General features: G+C 45.7%; 1 protein-coding gene across 1 annotated transcript in view; it reads right to left on the reverse strand.

The window, feature by feature from the left end:
* The window catches only part of RHAG (Rh associated glycoprotein), an 87,777-nt gene that overhangs the window by 47,716 nt on the left and 18,153 nt on the right, over positions 1-21,908 (reverse strand). Inside the window, exons 2-3 of the mRNA XM_073625120.1 lie at positions 14,561-14,744; positions 5,857-6,007 (exon numbers count right to left, since the gene is read on the reverse strand). Coding sequence (XP_073481221.1) covers positions 5,857-6,007; positions 14,561-14,744 — 335 coding nt within the window. The remainder of the gene's footprint in view (positions 1-5,856; positions 6,008-14,560; positions 14,745-21,908) is intronic.

The raw sequence follows: 21,908 nt of genomic DNA on the forward strand, positions 1-21,908 counted from the left end.
TCCTAAACATCTGTTTACCAGCAACAGTGTACATGAGGCCTAATGCCCCGTACACACGAGCGGATTCTTGGATGGTTTTTCTGACGGAATTCCGCTCAAGTTTGGCTTGCATACACACAGTCACACAAAAGTTCTCTGAACTTTCGACTGTCAAGAACGTGGTGACGTACAACACTACGATGAGCCGAGAAAATGAAGTTCAATACTTCCGAGCATGTGTCGAATTGTTTCCGAGCATGCTTAGGAATTTTGCACATCGGAATTTGTACAGACGATCGCATTTTCGGATGGGAACTTTTCCCGACCCAAAAATAGAGAAAATGCTCTCAATCTTTTGCTGGCTCGAATTCCGCCAGCAAAAGACCGATGGAGCATACACAAGGTCGCATTTTCGGACAAAAAGCTCTCATCGAAGTTTTGCTGGCGGAATTTCCGATCGTGTGTATGCGGCATTAGAGTTTGCTGAACTTTAGATATCCATGGCAAGAGAAAAGTTGAGACTGATAAAGTCTTACCTTTTGCCTGTTCTTTTCTCTTTTTTACCTTTTGTTTAAGCAACCATTGTTAAAACTCCTGTTTGGAAGGCTTGTATTTCATACACATACACTATATTTTCAAAAGTATTGGTTCGCCTGCTTTTACACGCACATGAACTTTAATGGCATCCCAGTCTCATGCCCCGTACACACGGTCGGATTTTCCGATGGAAAATGTCCGATCGGAGCGTGTTGTCGTAAATTCCGACCACGTGTAGGCTCCATCGGACATTTTCCATCGGATTTTCTGACACACAAAGTTGGAGAGCAACTTCCGTTGTCGGAAATTCCGATCGTGTGTACACAAATCCGATGGACAAAGTGCCACGCATGCTCAGAATAAATAAAGAGATGAAAGCTATTGGCCACTGCCCCGTTTATAGTCCCGACGTACGTGTTTTACGTCACCGCGTTCAGAACGATCGGATTTTCCGACAACTTTGTGCGACCGTGTGTATGCAAGACAAGTTTGAGCCAACATCCGTTGGAAAAAATCCTAGGATTTTGTTGTCGGAATGTCCGAACAAAGTCCGACCGTGTGTACGCCCTATTAGTCTGTAGGGTTCAATATTGAGTTGGCCCACCCTTTGCAGCTATAACAGCTTCAACTCTTCTAGGAAGGTTCCCCACAAGGTTTGGGAGTGCGTTTATGGCAGAGTTTCTCAACCTCCTTTCAGTCAAGGCACCCTTTAATATTATGGACAGTCTCGATGTATCAACATCCACCAACATTAGAGGTTATTTATTCTTCCAAATCAAATACACTTCTGCACACTGGTACTGACCAGTAGTCTAGTGTTTCTCTTCTTACTCAGTTTTTTCCATCACTGAGCTAATGTGACCCCAGCGTTGATGGAGAGGGGCATGGGAGAATCGGCAGACAACCAAAATCCTCTTTCAAATGATGATGTCATTGGCTGTTAGAAAGCTGGCAGCTAGAAGGTAGTAATATTGCACAATGAAATCCTGTGGCTTTGTGTAACTAAAAGTCAGGCTTGATCCACCTGCTGGATTATATATGATTAATGGGCAATTTTTAGGCATTTTGCCAAAGCACCCCTGAAGAAACCTGAAGGCACACCAGGGTGCCTGGGTACACTGGTTGAAAAAGGCTGGTCTATGAGAATTTTTGACCATTCTTCCAGAAGGGCATTTGTGAGATCAGGCACCGATGTTGGATGAGAAGGCCAGGCTGGCAGTCTGTGCTCTAATTCATCACAAAGATGTTCTATCGGGTTGAGGTCAGGACTCTGTGCAAGCCAGCCAAGTTCCTCCACTCTAAACTCACTCATCCATGTCTTTATGGACCTTGCTTTGTGCACTGGTCTAGATCATTTGGTGGAGGGTTATGTTGTGGGGTTGTTTTTCAGGGGTTGGGCTTGGCCACTTAGTTCCAGTGAAGGGAACTCTTAAGGCGTCAGCATACCAAGAGATTTTGGACAATTTCATGTTCCTAAATTTGTGGGAACAGTTTGGGAATGGCCCCTTCATGTTCCAACATGACTGAGCGCTAGTGCACAAAGCAAGGTCCATGAAGACATGGATGAGCGAGTTTGGGGTGGAGGAACTTGACTGGCCTGCACAGAGTCCTGACCTCAACCAGATAGAACATCTTTGGGATGAATTAGAGCGGAGACTGTGAGCCAGGCCTTCTCATCCAACACCAGTGCCTGACCTCACAAATGCACTTCTGGAAGAATGATCAAACCTTCCCATAGACACCCTCCTATACCTTGTGGACAGCCTTCCCAGAAGAGTTGATGTTATAGCTGCAAAGGTTGGGCCAACTCAATATTGAACCCTACAGACTAAGACTGGGAAGACAATAAAGTTCATGTACGTGTAAAGGCAGGTGTCCCAATACTTTTGGTAAGTACAGTACAGTATATAAATATATTTTTTCCTTCTTTCTTGCTATGTATGGATAGGTGCCTCAGTGTTATGTGTAGTTATTGATTTGTTTGTTGTGCCTGTTTCCAGCTGTTTTATTGATATCGCATGAAGATATAATTGTGGTCCATAAGGTCCTGAAAAAGTGTGATTTCCCGCAAAAATACATTGACCCTGTCATATTGACCATATCATCATCACAATTGAGATGGATGGCTGATAGGTTGATGATGAAGTTATGACCTGTTGTCATATGAATGCATTACTTTTAATGCATAGTTGTATGTAACATCATGTTTTTAATATGATTTTGTAATAAAAATGTGGTTATGAGGCATACACAAAGTCCCACAAATTCTTTTGTTGTGTATTACATGGTTAGGGATGAGGGCTCCTTTAGCAATATCATTTTGTATAGGAAACCCACCACCTACAGTATTTATTGATCTTATAACAGCTGAATGGAGTCGGAGATAGATCCCTGTACAAGGTCACATACTGTACATGGCAGCTTCCCAGCACAGACATGCCCACTCTTCAAAAGAACAAGCTGTCCTGCAGATGTAGCATTTAGAGGCAGGATACAAATCATTTAACGCTGACAGGGCTGCTGATCAGCTTTTATTTATTTATGTAAAACTTTCATCCCAAAAGGAAAAAAAACTGTTTGCTATAGCTGCTTATAAAGTGTTAGCTGGAGTTTGGCTTCAATTTGTCAATGTACATAGGCGTGCGCAGGGGGGTGTGCCAGGTGTGCCTGGGCACACCTTAATCACTATGTGAGGTGCCGATTCCCCCTACTGCCCGGGCTTCCCCCTTTCCTGTTGGCCCCCCTGCCCTGCAGTGCTGCTGGCTTCCCTCCTCCCCTTTCCCCCTGGAGGATGTTTCAGGATGGACAGCAGGGGAAGGGGCCAGTAAATATGTAATTTAACGACCCCTTCCTTTTCTAAATGAACACAGTATATACACTCACTCACTGTGTCCATTCAAAATGGAAGCATAGAAAAACTGTATTTACTATGCTTCAGTTTGTGAATGAACAGGAAGCCGCTCAGCACAGAGCACTTCCCATTCTATAACTGTCCCGTGCAGCTGAGGCTGCAGAAAAAGGTGTGTGTGTTTGAGCTTTGGGGTGCACACCCTAATACAATAGGCTGCGCACACCTATGTCAGTGTATTTAAATCTACTGGTCCATCTAACATTCCTCTCCACCCAGACTGACAATGCTGCTGTCCAAAGGTGCCCCCTGTTCTCATTCATCCACAGTGGGGATGCTCTAATACAGAAGATGTGTTACTGGCCAGATCACCAGGTAAAAACAAAGGGGAAAATGTAAAAAAAAAAAAATGCGGCCATCACATCTAATAATTTGTAAGCGGCAGTATATCACATTTTTGGTTTTGGGTCTAATACCACTTTAATTTCCAGCTACAGTATTACATTGGCGATGCATACAGGGCCATCTTAAATATTGATTGGACCCTGGGCAAACATTTTCTGGGGCCCCCCCTCCATGCAAATTTGCTCTCCACCTGCTCTGAGACATACAATAAATAGCAGCTAGACTCAAAATCAGTTTACTGAATCAGATCAGGCAGCGATTGGTTGCCAGAGGTTACAGTGTATCATTTCTGCTCACTGTTTGGTTGCTAGAGGTTACAGCACACATTATGGCTTACTGATTATTTGCTAGAGGTTACAGCACATGACTTCTGCTTGTTGATTGGTTGCTAAAGATTACTGTACATCAATACTGCTCACTGATTGGTTGCTAGAGGTTACTGGATATTCTTACCACTCACTAATTGGTTGCTAGAGGTCAGTGCACATTATTACTGATCACTGATTGATTCTGAGAGGCTACTGCATATCCTTACGCTCAATGAATGGTTGCAAGAGGTTAGTGCACATCATTACTGTTCACTGATTGGTTGCTAAAGGTTACAGCACATCATCTCTTCACTGCCTGCACACTATGGACTGGGGAGGTGAGCGGACCCATGAATAGACAGAAAACTCCTAGCAATCCTAGAACTCCTGGAAACAGTGGCAATGCTGGGGGGAGGGGGGAATGTGATCAGTGGCAATGCTGGGGGGTTGATGGGATAAGTAGCAGTGGTGGGAGGATGGGATTAGTTAGGAGAACTATGTAGAGCAAAGCTGGAAAATATTTGGCAAGTATATAGTGGGGAATTCTACACTGACCACCAATGTAATGAGGAATTTACAATGACCACCAATTTGAGGGGGATTTACACTGACCACCAATGTGAGGGGGGATTTGCACTAACCGCCATGTAACTGGGAATTTTAAGCCACCAACCAATATAAAGAGGGATTTCTACATGGACCACCAATGTAAGGGAGGATTGGAAACTGACCACAAATGCAAGTTTATTTCTACACTGGCCACCAATGTAATGGGGATTTACACTGACCACTAATGTAATAGGAGCATTCACAGTAACCACCGCTGTAAGGAGGGATTTACACCAATATAAGGGGGGCCTTCACACTGGCCACTATTGTGAATGAAAGGATTGTACACCAAGCTCCACTTTAATGAGAAGATTTACACTGACCACCAATGTAACTAAGACATTTAGCCTGCATTCATATTTGTGTGTGCATGCAAAATCACTTTCCTGACACCACAGAAACGTGCTGCCCTTTAGCAGATACACAGCAGTGCTAATAATTGTTTAGACACCCTCACACATCTGCTGAGATGTGCATATTCACATGCACCAAAATTCAGGGTGCTGTGGCACCATATTATTTAGAAAAAGGGTTCTACCTCCAATTTGCTTACTTTTTCAGAACAGGCTGATGTTAGGCTTAATGACCACAGTTGTAGGCATGACTTTCAACCATGGCTATTTTTACCTCCCCAGAGGGCAGCATTCAGCAGAAGTGATGGTGGATATGACCTCAGGGTGGCATGATATGCATATGAATGCCGGCACTATTTACATATCAATGCAGCCAGTCTACGGCTATTTACATATTAAAGCCACTGCTATTTACATATCAATTAAGGTTATTTACATGCATTACACAGGGTCTGCAGGTGAGTCATCTGTACATGGCAATAATGCAGAGCTGGGCAGCATTAGTAAGAGAACTTCACACTGAGATATCAGGACACAGCACGGGACTAAAACTTCAAAGGACAAGGGAATTTAAACTGGAATAGTGGGTAAGTGCGAGGCAGCTGCTTTGGGTCCCATAACAATGATGGGGCCCAGGGCATCTGCCCCTTTTGCCCTGCCTTAAAGACAGCCCTGGATGCATAGAAGGATAGCATCGCCAGCAAAGTTACATTAAAGTCAAATATCTTACTTTTGGTACAGGTATGGAAACTGATACCTACACAGATCTTTGAAGGTAATATATTTCACTGAAATAAACTCTCACATGTAAACTTACATTCAAAATACTAACAACAAGATGCTCATTACATGCGAAGACGAAGATTTCTATTACTGCCATTATCAACATCTGCAGAGGACTTGTTTTCCCCAGAACTGCTCCAAAGGAAATTAAAACAGTTGCCGTGCTGAAGTCGGCATTAATCATGCTGGAAAACAAAGAAAAATTACTATTAGGACAGAATAAGCAAATGCATGTCTCATTTGGAAGGTGCAACAGCTGAAATGCATCCAAGGAGGCAGAACATTAACAAGCTTCTTCTTTAAATAGATTCAAAATCGAAAGCTTGCTTCCTTAGTTAGTGCCTTAGTTTAATTTATGTTATAAGTAATGTTAACTGATCTTAGGGTCATTTGGTGTGTGCTTCACATCTGAGACCTTGTAACACTAATGAATCACATGACACCAGGGAAGGAAAATGACGAATTGGGCCCAATTTGGACATTTTCACTTAGGGGTGTACTCACTTTTGTTGCCAGCAGTTTAGACATTAATGGCTGTGTGTTGAGTCAGTTTGAGGGGACAGCAAATTTACACTGTTATACAAGCTGTACACTCACTACTTTACATTGTAGCAAAGTGTCATTTCTTCAGTGTTGTCACATGAAAAGATATAAAAAAATATTTACAAAATGCGAGGGGTGTACAGAATTTTTTTAAACAATTTTGGTGCGGGGTTCCGTTTTACTCATTATTTTTTGTATTGCCGGTGCCAGCATTAGCTTGCAGCCACAAAGTACATTGTTTTGCTGCAGCAGCTTCTATACACTGTACAAATGTTATTGTTTCACTTTAAGCATCATTAAAATCATACCCTTTTTGTGGCCAATTACTTGCATATAAGCCATCTCCATTGTACATGCATTCTGGATTAATTTTAAAAAATGCATTGGAAAGCGTCTGGTGTGAACCAACCTCTAAGTGTAGTCTAGTACCCAGTTTTAAACATTTAAATAATTAAATAAAGCACATAGTAATAAACAAGATTGTATTCGATTAGCTCTATATCCTGCAAATTCAGATTTAAAGAGGATCCCAACCCCCTGAATAGGCTTCCCTCCAATCCACCCCTCCTCCCCTCTGCTGCATGAGTAGCACTGCTTTTTTTTTTTGTTGTTTTTTTTTTTTGATCATTACGTGTTTTTTTTTAAGTGAAAAATGGTCGCCCCCTCCCATATGCACGTCATAAGGAGGTGCTCCGACTGAACACGAAAGAGTAGTCAGGCTTCTTGAAGCAAAATGTCAGCGTGGGACTGAGCGGTGGCAGAAGACAAGAGGATCTCAGTGGGACATTGTTGGATCCTCTGGGCTGGGGAGTATCTGAAACAATGGACCACCTGGTAAGCGGGGGGTAAAAAAAAAACAAAAAAAAATGGGGGGGGGGGGCGGGCGGTCAAAGATCTGCTGCAATATATGGTGATGTACAGGTGCATCTCATAAAATTTGAATATCCTCAAAAATTTGGTACTTCTTCTGGTACTTCTGGTTCTTCCTCCGGTGTTCTCGTCCAGCATCTCCTCCGCGGCATTTTCTTCCCTTCTTCTCCTTGGGCCGCTCCGCATCCATGGCATGGAGGGAGGCTCCCGCTCTTCTCTTCATCTTCTTCTCTTCATCTTCTTCTCTTCATCTTCTTCTCTTCATCTTCTTGTCTTCATCTTCTTTTCGGGCCGCTCCGCATCCATACTGGCATTGAGGGAGGCTCCCGCTGTGTGACGATTCTCCTCTTCTGACGGTTCTTAAATGGGGACATGACGGGACTTCCCTGTAGCATTCCCCGTGACGCCACAGGGAAGTCTCGTCAAGTCACCGTGCGTCAGAGGGGGGCGGGGTCACTGCCCCCCCCATTATTTAAGAACCATCAGAAGAGGAGAAGCGTCACACGGCGGGAGCCTCCCTCTATGCCAGCATGGATGCGGAGCGGCCCGAAAAGAAGATGAAGACAAGAAGATGAAGACAAGAAGATGAAGAGAAGAGTAGGAGCCTCCCTCCACGCCATGGATGTGGAGCGGCCGAGGAGAAGAAGGGAAGAAGACGCCGCGGAGGAGATGCTGGACGAGAACACCGGAGGAAGAACCAGAAGTACCAGAAGAACCAGAAGAAGAAGATGAAGGAAGATAGAAGATAGAAGAAAGAAGAAGCATTTAAATAAAGGAATTGTCAAAAACTGTCTCTTGTCATTTTTAACATTCTTGACAGTTTTTTAGTGAAATGGTAGGGGTACTTTTGTACCCCCTTACCATTTCACACAGGGGGGAGGGCCGGGATCTGGGGGTCCCCTTGTTAAAGGGGGCTTCCAGATTCCGATAAACCCCCTGCCTGCAGACCCCCACAACCACCGGCCAGGGTTGTGGGGATGAGGCCCTTGTCCTCATCAACATGGGGACAAGGTGTTTTGGGGGGCTACCCCAAAGTACCCTCCCAATGTTGAGGGCATGTGGCCTGGTATGGTTCAGGGGGGGCGCTCTCTCGTCCCCCCTGTTTTCCTGCAGCCTGCCAGGTTGCGTGCTCGGATAAGGGTCTGGTATGGATTTTTGGGGGGACCCCACGTCATTTTTTTTTTTAATAATGGCATGGGGTTCCCCTTAATATCCATACCAGACCTGAAGAGCCTGGTATGGAATTTAGGGGGACCCCCCACGTCATTTTTTTTTAAATTTTGTCCAGGGTTCCCCTTAATATCCATACCAGACCTGAAGGGCCTGGTATGGAATTTAGGTGGACTCCCTACATCATTTTTTTTTAAATTTTGGTTCGGAGTTCCCCTGTGGGGAATTCCCATGCCGTTTTTATCAATGAACTTCTATGTGTATTGTCAGACCGGCAATGCATTAATAGCCGCGAGTAGTTTTAAATTACTTTTTTTCCTTTGAAATGTCATTTTGCTGTCAGACTGTTCTAAACACGGGAAACATGCGCCCCTTTACAGGCATACTATAGACACCCCCCAGGTATGAAATTTAAAGGGATATTACACTTTTAATGTTTCACTTTAAGCATTATTAAAATCACTGCTCCCGAAAAAACGGCCGTTTTTAAAAAAAATTTTGCATTGATCCATGTCACCTGGGGCAGGACCCAGGTCCCCAAACACTTTTTATGACAATAACTTGCATATAAGCCCAGGGGCAGATCCAGAGTCTAATCTGGGGAGGGGCACTGCCAGAAAATACCTTTTTTTTGCGGGCAATTTATTGGGGAAACAGCTGGTGTTGGCGCTTCAATCATCACGGCACCATGGTTATTATGGTGTCAGGATGATTGAAGCGCATTATTTCTATTCTTACATTGTAATATAAAATTAAATAGTTCAACTCACCATAATGCAGAATCAATGGGAGCCCTGAGTGTGTCACTTTCCACGTCGCCTGCCACCAAATGCGGATTGTCACTTCCAACGTCACCTGTCACCAGATGCGGATTGTCACTTGCCACATCACCTGCAACACGTTGTGAATTGTCACTTGCCACGTCTCCTGCCACACGTTGTGGATTGTCACTTGCCACGTCACCTGCCACACATTGTGGATTGTCACTTGCCACGTCACCTGCCACACGTTGTGGATTGTCACTTGCCAGGTCACCTGCCACACGCTGTGGATTGTCACTTGCCATGTCACCTGCCACACGTTGCGGATTGTCACTTGCCATGTCGCCTGTCACCAGATGCGGATTGTCACCTGCCATGTCACACTTTCCTGCTAAGGTGGTCTCTTGCTATGTCCCAGAGTCAGGCAGCAGAGAGATGATGTAATTTCTCTGCTGCCCATAGCTGCATTCACAGTGAGGACGGAACTTCAGGGATGCAGGGCGGGCGCAGGGTGGTGAGAGATGTCATCTCTCTGCTCCCGTGCCCGCCGGCTCCCTGATTGACAAGCAGACCACTCACAGTCACATGGAGCCGCCCAGCTACCCTCCCTCACCCGCCCACTCACGACTCACTCACTGACCGAGCCGCCCGCACTGTCACCTGCAGGGCTGCCCGCACTGTCAGCCACGGCGGAGGCTGAGACACGAGTCCGACCTCCGCTCCGACGTGATGATGACTCACTCACTGTGACTGACGTCGCTTGTTGCTAATGCCTGGGCCGCCTGGCGTCTAGCAACGAGTGCAGGGAAGAGGCTCCACCCACTTCCTCCTGGTATCCTTCCTTCAGTGTGAGTGACTGCCGCCCGTACCACACACATAGACGCGAGTCTCTCTCTCGGCGCCGCTGATCGGCACATGTGAGAGAGAGACTCTGGCTGGCAGTGGCAAGAGACAATGACATTTCAGACAGTGCTATTATTTTGGGGGGGGGGGGGGGCAATTGCCCTGTTGCCCCCCCCCCCCTGGATCCACCCCTGTATAAGCCTTTAAAATTAGCACTTTTAATTATTCATGTTCTTGTCCCATAGACTTTAACGGTGTTCGCGTGTTCCAACTAATTTTTTGCCTGTTCGCATGTTCTGGTGCGAACCGAACAGGGGGGTGTTCGGCTCATCCCTAGTCAGGAGGAAGAGTGGAAAAGCACAGAATCCAAGTTGTATGTGGTCCAGTGTGAAATTTCCACAGTCAGTGATGACTTTGTAGTAGATATGTCATGTCATTATAGTTTATAAAGCAAAGCCAAATGCTTTCTCTATACAATCTGGTAGAGGAAATAGGAAATTATATTTCTCCTGAAGGGTCCATATAATTTGTAACTTTGCCCCTGATGACCAAATGCATCGAATGAACATTCAGAGATCCGGAAAAATATTGCACGCAACCGCTAAAGGTCAGAAGTGAGAGATGTCCAGAATGATAGAGGTTACAGGAAGAGGAAAGTGATTTTTCATGGACGATGGGTGAAATAGCGGTAAGAAATGTTTTGGAGAGATTTACGTTGGACCCTGATGATTTTCTGTGTCAATTTACTGAGGATGGGAGACCAACGCAGGAAGCAAAACAGGGAGAGAAGAGGAAATGTGCTTGTCAAATACGTGAACTGCTATTGTTTTTGGAATTGGCCAAATAATTCAACAAATGTAATACCAAAAGGTTGATTTATTAACAGATTAGAGAGTGATCACTTGTTAAGAATTTACCTAGTTAATACAGTATCTATATAAAAGTCATAAAGGCTACTTAAAGTAGAAGTCCAGTCAAATGCTAACTATACTTGTGGTGGTTCTAAAGGCTGAAGGTTGTGTACCTTCATGCATTCTAAGCAGTAGGGTAAAAAACCTCCAGTATGCAGCTCCCCCCTCAGCCTTCCTAATACTTACCTGAGTCTGAACGTGATTCAGTGATGTTCTCGAGAGGGGCTGCTCTCCCGGGTCTCTGCCTCTTCATTGTCTACCTCCGCTGTCAGTCACAGACAGTGAGGAGGGAGTGGGGATGGGGCTGAGCCCAGTTCTGTGTGTTTTATGAACACACGATGCAGGGCTCTGAAGGGAGAATGCACGAGTGAGAAGAAGAGGAGCTGGGAGCGCCGACGGGGGACTCAAGAAAAGGAGGAAACCAATAAATAGAGCAGGTAAGTACAGGGGCGGACTGACCATTTGGGCACTCGGGCACTGCCCGAGGGCCCCATGCCACTAAGGGGCCCCATCAGTGTTGCCAGCCTCAATAAAACCAGGGACAGTATGTAAAAATCTGTGTTTTTTTTTAAATCCCAAGATTATAGCTGCCCCGCCTCTCCAGTACCTTTTCAGTGTGTGTATGTGTATTCTGTGTGTGTATACTGTGTGTGTATATTGTGTGTCTGTGTGTGTATACTGAATGTGTGTGTGTGTGTATACTGTGAGGCCCCATAATCTATTGCCTGGGGGCCCCATAATCTCCTATTGCCTGGGGGCCCCATAATCTCCTATTGCCCGGGGGCCCCATAATCTTCTCCTATTGCCCGGGGGCCCCATAATCTCCTATTGCCCGGGGGCCCCATGAGCTGTCAGTCCGCCCCTGGGTAAGTATGACATGTTTGAAATTTTAAAAAAAATATATATCTTTAATATTACTTTAAACCTGCTCCCACCCTCATTCTAAGCCTATTCTAGCTACCTTGTAAAAGGAAAGATGTCTATACTTACCTATTCTGACGGTGATCCAGTCCAGTCACATTTCAGTGTAAAGAAGGGACATCCAGCAACGACCAGCAGAGCCTGGGCGGTGACATCGCCCATTGGTTTACTGTGGGACATCTGTGGTTGACTGTCCCTCATCTACACTGCAGCCACTTCTGAGAGCCGATCATGTGACCGGACTGGATCACCTGGTCTGGTAAGTTCACTGAAGAGTGCCCTGTGTAGGTTAGAAGGAACCTGGCTGTCCTGTGGTATCGTGAGCATTAACCTCTCCCTTAGGCTACTTTCATACTGGGGCATTGGGGCTATTTTTAGTGGCGTTTTACCGTCGTTTTATCAGCGCTATTTGGGTGCTATTTGGCGCTTTTAACCCCCGCTAGTGGCCGAAAAAGGGTTAAACCGCCCACAAAGCGCCGCTGCAGCGCTTTGCCGGCATTTTGGCGGCGCTGCCCATTGATTTCAATGGGCAGGGGCGTTTTAGGAGCAGTGTGTACACCGCTCCTACAGCGCTGCAAAGATGCTGCTTGCAGGAGTTTTTTTACCGTCCTGCACTCAGGCTTTCACACTGGAGTGAGAGGAGACACTCTTTACAGGCGCTATGCAGGCGCTATTTTTAGCGCTATAGCGCCTGTAAAGCGCCTCAGTGTGAAAGCAGTCTTACTGAAGAGTGTCCGGCAGATACTGGAACGAGGCATATCTTCTAAAGAAGGGACTTTGTTTATGCCATGTGTACTTGTGCCCAGGGGTGGCCCACGGGTGCCGCCCCCCCTATACATACCCCGCCGCCCTCCCTATCCATGCGCCCGGCCACTTTCAGAACATCAGGTGCATGCATTTTCTATGGATGGGCAGGGGTGTGCAGGGGCTTCAAAATAGGGTGGGCTCTGGGCACAGAGCACTGCGTCCGGAGCCCACCCAGGTATGTTGCAACAACGAATGAATATTCGCTGTTGCAACACTGATCCTCCTCCCGGGAAGCCTTTCTGACACCCATTATCGAATTGGCTGAAAAGACAGACAATCCTATTGGATGCCTATGAGAAGAAGGGAGAAGGGAGGAGCCCCACAGAAGTCACAGGGGCCCGCCCACCATCCATAGAAGCCACCGGAGCCCACTGCCCGCCGAAGCCCGCCACTGCTACCAGAGCCCGCTGCCTACCGAAGCCCGCCACTGCCCTAGGAGCCCGCTGGCCACCAAAGCCTGCCGATGCCACTAGAGTCGGCTGCCTGCCAATGCCCGTCGCTGCCCGCAACACACACGCCGGGGCCTGCTTGGGTAAGTGCAGGGGGGGGTGCTGACTGAAATGCCATCGAACAACGCCCCCCCCAAAAAAAACACTGGCCGACTCTGCTTCTGCCTGCGTAGAGAGTGCACTGAGAGACATAGCAACCGGCCAATTGGGAAGCGGGTCTGGCACCCATCACTGAATTGGCTGAAAGGATAGATGATCTTATTGGACGCCTAGGAGAAGAAGGGAGGAGCCACACAGAAGTAACGGGATCCCGCCCACCATCCATAGAAGCCCGCTGCCACTGGAGCCTGCAACCCACCGAAGCCCACTGCTGCCACTGGAGCCCGCTGCCTGCCAAAGCCCATCGCTGTTCCTGGAGCCCACTGCCCGCCAAAGCCCGCCACTGCCACCAGAGCCCCCTGCCCGCTGATGCCACCGGAGTCTGCCGCCACCAGAGCCTGCTGCCCACTGAAGCCCACCACTGCCACTTGACCCCTCTGCCTGCCGAAGCCCGCCACTGCCCTAGGAGCCCGCTGCTCATCAAAGCCCACCAAAGTCAACCGCTGCGACTAGAGTCCGCTGCCCACTGATGCCCATCGTTGCCTGCCGGACCCCGCAACCCACATGCCGGGGCCTGCTTGAGTAAGTGCAGGGGGGGTGCTGACTGAGATGCCACCAAACAATGACCCCCCCCCCAAAAAAAAAAACCCTGGTCGCCACTGCTTGTGCCTGCATAGAGACTGCACAGAGAGATGTAGCAACTTGAAGTGTCTTTCTGCAAGCAATCAGGGAATCTGGAGTATCCCATATCTTCCCTCTCTTATCCCAAGTTCTTCAGCAATAAAAATTCCAAAATGACAACGTCTAGACTGATTATTGAACCAGAATGAGCGAGGTGTTGCTGAATGCCCTGCTGCCTGTACGCTGATTCTAGAGAAGATCCAGTTGCTTACAGTGGCTCTTGCAGGGGTAGCGCTACAAAAGAAAAACTATTGTTCCTACACTATAAATAACTCCATCAACAAGTCAAGTCTGTTTGCAATAATGACCCTGTAATCACTTTTGATCAATTTATTAGATTTTTTTAGTAAATATTTTACCAAACTTTATTATTTTTAAATTTTAAATCATATTTAAATCCAATGTTTATTTTATAGAATTATTTCATTACTTTTGGTTAAACAGAATCTATATTGGTTTGGGTCAATTTTATAAAAAAAAGTAAATGGCAGACTATAACTGCATATAAACATAACATCAAACTCTAGTGCAATTCCTGATTCCATGTACAGCCTTAAAAAAAATGTATTAATATGCATTATGTTCTGTACACCTTAAATGTATTTTTTTAGTCCTAGCCAAAAAAGAAGATGGAAAACGTTTAATTAATGCTTACATGGTATACATATTCAAAAATATTTTACCTTTTGATATCAATCTCAATTTTTCCATCACGTAAGTGCCACAAGCCTTGCATCAAGGTTCCCCACTGGAGACCAAAGGCTGCAATCAGTAAGTTGAATCCAACACTGCTGAAACCATATCTTTTCAAAAATGTCATCAAGAAGCCAAAGCCCACAAAGATCATCACGTGGACATCTTGAAAAACTGAAAGAAAAATCAAAAATAAATATGTTTTTTTCCCGTTATTTACATAGCCCAATTTTATTCTATAACACGCTGTTAAAGTGATCCTAAAGTAGGATATAGATAAGGTCCATTATCTGGAAGCTACCCAGACCGTCTAAAAGCTAATAGAGTAGGAGATAATCGGACAGTTTGGGGTAAGGAGTTCCATAAGATTGGAGAGGCTCTGGAAAAGTCCTGGAGGGAGCAGGGGGTCTTGAGAGCAATGAAGAGAACGATTAGGTTTGTATTTTGAGACTAGGTTAGTGATGTAGCTGGGGGCTAAGCTGTGGATGGCTTTGTAAGTAGTTGTTAGTATTTTGAATGTAATTTGTTGAGTGATCGGAAGCCAGAGTGATTGGTAAGGTGGATGAGTCTGGCAGCAGCATTCATAATGGATTGAAGGGGGGTAGTCTATGTAGAGGTAAGCCAAGTAAGCAGAACAGATAAGGTTTTCTTGAGCAAGGATGTGGGCTATGTCCCTCAAAATCAGTACATGCATGGTAAATTGGCTTATGGGGGATGGGGGGTCTCGGCGATTAAATCAGATATTGATAAGGAGGATTATGTAGGGACACATGGTTTGGCAGGTTAACCTGTTAGAAAATGCAGATGACTAAATTAACCACTTAAGGACCGGAAAGGTTTTACCCCCTTAATGACCAGGCCATTTTTTGCGATACGGCACTGCATTACTTTAGTTGAAAATTGCACGGTCCTGCAATGCTGTACCCAAATACATTTTTCCCCCAAATAGAGCTTTCTTTTGGTGGTATTTGATCACCTCTGTGGTTTTTATTTTTTGCGCTATAAACAAAAAAAGACATACAATTTTGAAAAAAAACAATATTTTTTGTTTTCTTCTATAAAACATAACCAATAAAAAAATGTAAAAAATCACATTTTTTCATCAATTTAGGCCAATATGTATTCTGCTACATATTTTTGGTAAAAAAAACACAATAAGTGTATATTGATTGGTTTGCGCAAAAGTTATCACGTCTAGAAAATAGAGTATAGATTTATGGCATTTTTTATTATTATTTTTTTTTTTTTTACTAGTAATGGCGGCGATCAGTGATTTTTCGACATTGCGGTGGACAATTGAGATACCTAACTGACATTTTTTTTTTTTAATTCTTTTTATTTATTTCAGAAAAAAAGAAAGGTTACATAACAGAGCCTCTGGGCATTCCCCGGCTCAAGGTGCATAAAACATTAGGCAAGGCATATTATACCTTAACTACTGGTGTAAACTAGTTAAACAAGTTAAAAAACAACAAAACAACCCCATAGCTTGCTGCTAAAAATAAGAGGATAAGTGTAATGCTCAGCAATATACAGTATCTCACAAAAGTGAGTACACCCCTCATATTTTTGTAAATATTTTATTATATCTTTTCATGTGACAACACTGAAGAAATGACACTTTGCTACAATGTAAAGTAGTGCGTGTACAGCTTGTATAACAGTGTAAATTTGCTGTCCCCTCAAAATAACTCAACACACAGCCATTAATGTCTAACAAAAGTGAGTACACCCCTAAGTGAAAATGTCCAAATTGGGGCCAAAGTGTCAATATTTTGTGTGGCCACCATATTTTCCAGCACTGCCTTAACCCTCTTGGGCATGGAGTTCACCAGAGCTTCACAGGTTGCCACTGGAGTCCTCTTCCACTCCTCCATGATGACATCACGGAGCTGGTGGATGTTAGAGACCTTGCGCTCCTCCACCCTCCGTTTGAGGATGCCCCACAGATGCTCAATAGGGTTTAGGTCTGGAGACTTGCTTGGCCAGTCCATCACCTTTACTCTCAGCTTCTTTAGCAAGGCAGTGGTCGTCTTGGAGGTGTGTTTGGGGTTGTTATCATGTTGGAATACCGCCCTGCGGCCCAGTCTCCGTAAGGAGGGGATCATGCTCAGCTTCAGTATGTCACAGTACACGTTGGCATTCATGGTTCTCTCAATGAACTGTAGCTCCCCAGTGCCGGCAGCACTCATGCAGCCCCAGACCATGACACTCCCACCACCATGCTTGACTATAGGCAAGACACACTTGTCTTTGTACTCCTCACCTGGTTGCCGCCACACACGTTTGACACCATATGAACCAAATAAGTTTATCTTGGTCTCATCAGACCACAGAACATGATGCAGTGTGCGGCGAATGGTCTGAGCACTGACAGGCTTACCCCTCACCCCTTAAACCTCTGCAACAATGCTGGCAGCACTCATATGTCTATTTCCCAAAGAAGACAACCTCTGGATATAACGCTGAGCACGTGCACTCAACTTCTTTGGTCGACCATGGTGAGGCCTGTTCTGAGTGGAACCTGTCCTGTTAAACCGCTGCAGCTCAGTTTCAATGTCTTGGCAATCTTCTTACTATCTTTATGTAGAGCAACAATTCCTTTTTTCAGATTCTCAGAGAGTTCTTTGTCATGAGGTGCCATGTTGAACTTCCAGTGACCAATATGAGAGAGTGAGAGCGATAACACCAAATTGAACACACCTGCTCCCCATTTACACCTGAGACCTTGTAACACTACCGAGTCACATGACACCGGGGAGGGAAAATGGCTAATTGGGCCCAATTTGGACATTTTCACTTAGGGGTGTACTCACGTTTATTGCCAGCGGTTTATACATTAATGGCTGGGTGTTGAGTCATTTTGAGGGGACAGCAAATTTACACTGTTATACAAGCTGTACACTCACTACTTTACATAGTAGCAAAGTGTCATTTCTTCAGTGTTGTCACATGAAAAAATATAATAAAATATTTACAAAAATGTGAGGGGTGTACTCACTTTTGTGAGATACTGTATATTGCTGAGCATTACACTTATCCTCTTATTTTTAACACCAAGCTATGGGGTTGTTTTGTTGTTGTTTACTCACTTTTGTGAGATACTGTACAAAGATATTTGATATACGACAGGTATCACACAAGAAAAAGTCTACAACAAGTGGGTGGCTATAGGCGCGTGGTTAGTCAGAATGCACCCCTGGGGGGCAATCAGAGGAACCCTCGTCTCATATATAAATGAAATCAGACCAATAGTCCTACAGGGTCTCCTTGTTCTACAGTTGTCATTTCAGACTCTAGCCATATGTTCCAGACCTTTTGAAACTTTGAAGGGACATCCTCTACTAGAGTATATTTCTTTATATAAGGGTACTGCCAGGTTCACTAATGATTTCCATGCATTCAGGGTAAGGGCAGACATGGGAGCCCTCCACTTGAGTATGATGAGTTTGCTAGCATAGAAGAGAAGCAATCCTAGTAGTGTACAAACTGCCCTTGAAGGGGCAAGAGCATCCACCAAGAAAAGCAGGCAAATCTCTATCTTGTGGGGTATAGGAATTGTGGTCAATTCAGTGATGAAGGTTGTAATTAATGACCAGTAATGTTGTACATCGGGGCATGACCAGATCATTTGTAAGAAACCCGCAGAGTCAGCTCGACAGCACCAACACTGCGACGTGCAGTCCGGGTATATTTTGTGAAACCTGTATGAAGTGTAATAAAACTTGTGTAATATTTTAAACTGGATCAACTGATCTCTAGAAGAGACCAGGTGTCCAAAGGGGGAGTCCTAGATATCTTCCCAGTCCTCATCATCCAACTCCGGCAGCTCCGACCCCCAGAAGTCACAAAGTCTCTCTGATGATGTACGGTAGGCTGCAGAGCCTTGTAAATTGTGGATAATGGTTTAATTATTGTCTCTTGATGTAGAATAGACTCAGTGTTTGACTGGTAAAGGGTCAGGGGAGAACTGGGGGTGCCCTGTAGGCGTGGCGGAGCTGCAGGAACCTGAAAAAGTACACATTGGGTATGTCGAATCTAGCTTTAAGTTGGTCAAATGTCAGCAATTCACCATTCTCACAAATATGATGTAAATATCGAATACCCCGTGACGCCCATATTACTGGGTCCGGGATGGAATAGAATTCAGGTAAAGAAGGATTAATCTATAGCGGAGTATTTGGGGGACGCACCTGGGGATCGGCCACCCGAGGGCCGGCTGCCCCAGACCATGCTCCAAGCACCATTTTCATTGAGATAGTGAGGGGATGTGGAGCTCTAGTTCCCCTAAATAAAATATTCCGCAGTGCTTCGAATGACCCCAAAACGGCCGCCTCCAAGGAAACTGCTGCATTGGTGGCATCCGAAATGAGCCAGTTGTGAGCATGGGTAAGCATCGCCGCAATAAAATAAAGGAAGAAATCAGGGCAGGTCAGGCCCCCCTGGGTCCAGGGTCTTTGGAGAATGGACAATCGGAAACGAGGGGGGCTGGAGCCCCACAAAAAACTGGATATGTGAGAATTTAGCCTCTTAAAAAGTGCCTTGGGTATCCACATTGGAGAATGGCGCACTACATACAGAAGAGGGGGTAGTAATTTCATTTTAATTAAATTGATCCTTCCAATCAATGTGAGGGGGAGGTTAGCCCACGCCTTCAACCTATTTTGAAAATTTTGTAGGAGAGGGAGAAGGTTAAGCTTGCAGTCTAGGGAAAATATGGATGCCAAGATATTTTATACTCTCAGCCCATTGAAGTGGAAGTGACGGATCCGCTAACTGTGTAGCACCCGGATCCACTGGCATTATCTGGGACTTGTCCCAGTTAACTCTTAGTCCTGACATGTCAGCGAAGTGTGAGAGGAGCTCCAACGCTGCCCGGAGGGGGGGCCCTGGATCCGGGAGGAAAAGGATAATATCATCAGCATAAAGTGCTATCTTTTCCTCCAGGGATCCGACCCGCACCCCCCCGACAGCATCCGAGGACCCTAGTGCAACAGCCAGGGGCTCAACCATCAGGGAGAAAGGGGCGAGGGATAGAGGACACCCTTGTTGGGTGCCTCACTCCACAGGGAATGAAGAGGATAACACCCCTCCAAGTTTAATCTGTTCTGTCGGTTTCTGATATAAGAGCTGAATCCATTTTCTAAAAGTGGGGCCAAAACCATATATCTTGTGTACCTCCTCCATGTAAGGCCAGGCAACAGAATCAAATGCCTTTTCAAGGTCCAAGGCAACCAAGACTCTGGTACTCTGTTCCGTAGGAGGAATTTGTAAGTGGGTGAACACCCTACGAATATTAACATCCGTTGACTTCCCTGGCATGAAGCCAGTTTGATTCATATTTACTAAGAACGGGAGGATCCCCATCAACCTGGTGGTTAGCACTTTTAGGAGTATCTTTAAATCATAATTTAGAAGGGATATGGGTCGATATGCTGAACAGTATGAGGCATCCTTCCCTGGCTTTTGTATCAGTACTATGTGAGCTTGCGACATTGAGTCAGGTAGGCTTCCTGCTTCTAAACTAAGGGCATATAATTTTTGGAGACGCAGGGCTGAGTCAGCTATTTTGTAGCAGTCTCCCGGGATCCCATCAGGGCCCGGTGTCTTGTTAGGGGGAAGTGAGCGAATTGCCGTTTCAATCTCAGTCACCGAGATCTCCTCCTTTAGAGAGGCAATGTCCTCCTCTGTCAAGGTTGCCAGAGTCAGTTCACAGAGATACAAGAGGTGGTCAGGGGATATCTGCGAGGTGGTAGAGCTATACAATGAGGCGTAAAAATCTTTGAATTCATTAAGGATATCAGGCGGGTTTGAAGTGACCCCCCCCCCCCCGCATCAGTATGTATTGTGGGTATAACTGTTTGAAATTTGGGGTCAGCCACCAGGCTGGCTAGAAGCCTCCCGTTCTTGTCCCCAGACTCAAAGATTTTGGCCCTGAGCAACCTCTCTGATGAGGCAATTGAACCAGAAAAGTGTAAAGAGAGTGGCCTTCGAGCCTGTGCCAGGGAGGAATATGCCCCAGGAGAAGAATCCGACGCGAACACCTCCTCTGCCATACTCACCCAAGACTCTAGTTCTTTAGTCTCAGAGGCATAGTCCACCCTGGCAGTTTTAATTGCAGATATGTAGTCCCCTCTTATAGTTGCCTTAAAGGCATCCCAGATCACCTGTGCATTAGTCACATTGTCATTACAGTCCCAATATTGGGCAATTTTCCCTTGCATATTCTCTTCTACTTTTTCATCCTATAGCCAACGCATTGCCAGTCACCAGAAACCTTTGCGCTCCCCCCCTCCAAGCTGCAGAATGCCCTCTAGAGGAGAATGGTCTGAAATCCCCGCTGGCGCTGAGGCCACATACGGGAGTGTAGCCGGAGAGCAAAAAATGCCAGGTCAATTCTGGAGCCCGAGCGGTGGACCGCAGATAAGTGGGAGTAGCACTGCGTTTGTGGATTTTTCCATCTCCAGACCTCTGTAAGCTGCAGGGCCAAGGCCCATTGCCCCAATTCGGGGTCCGGCAGCCTGGTTGGATTAGAGGTGTCCAAAGTCCAGTCCAGAATGCCATTAGAAACCCCTGCTATGATGAGTCTAGTGACCATATAAGGAGCCAGTCTGTCATACACATAGAGTATAGAAGTGGAAAAAGGGGGCGGAACATACAAAGGCGAACATCTGGGCCTCTATGGACAACAGCAATAATTCAAACTGTCCCCCCTGGGTCTGAAATAACATGTTCCACCTGGCAGTTCAGAGATCTGTTCAGGAGAATGGACACCCCTCTGGCATAGTTAGAGTATGTGGCGTGGAAAGATTGTCTCACCCATCTCCTGCGGAGGGCCAAATGTCTACTGCCCGTCAGATGGGTCTCCTGAAGAAATAGGATATGTGGCTTATGTGCTTGCAAATACTTAAACATAAGTGCTCCTTTGAAACGACTGTTCAAACCACGCACATTCCACGATACCAATCTAAGCTCCATCTAGCATGGAAATGTGAAATGGGACCACCCACCGGAGGAGGAAGGGGAGAGCCGACCGCTCCGCCCCCCCCCCCCCCGGGCTAGCCACCCCCATGGAAGGATAAGAGAACAATTACCTGTATGAACCCAGTGTCACATGTGCAGATAAACAGTATCAATGAATAGCAATATAGCAGCAAGCATACAACCCCTGTCAACCCTCCAGAACCATTAGGACAGGTCCGCTTCATCCCTGAACAAGAAACTTGAACAGTCTGTAATCCAAACTAGTCACTAAACCCTTCAGGTCTGGTATGGGTTTTAAGGGGAACCCCGCGCCAGAATTTAAAAAAAAAATAGCGTGGGGGTCCCCCCAAAAAA

Source organism: Aquarana catesbeiana, linkage group LG04 (assembly GCF_042186555.1).
Source record: "Aquarana catesbeiana isolate 2022-GZ linkage group LG04, ASM4218655v1, whole genome shotgun sequence".
Classification (NCBI taxonomy): Eukaryota; Metazoa; Chordata; class Amphibia; order Anura; family Ranidae; genus Aquarana; species Aquarana catesbeiana.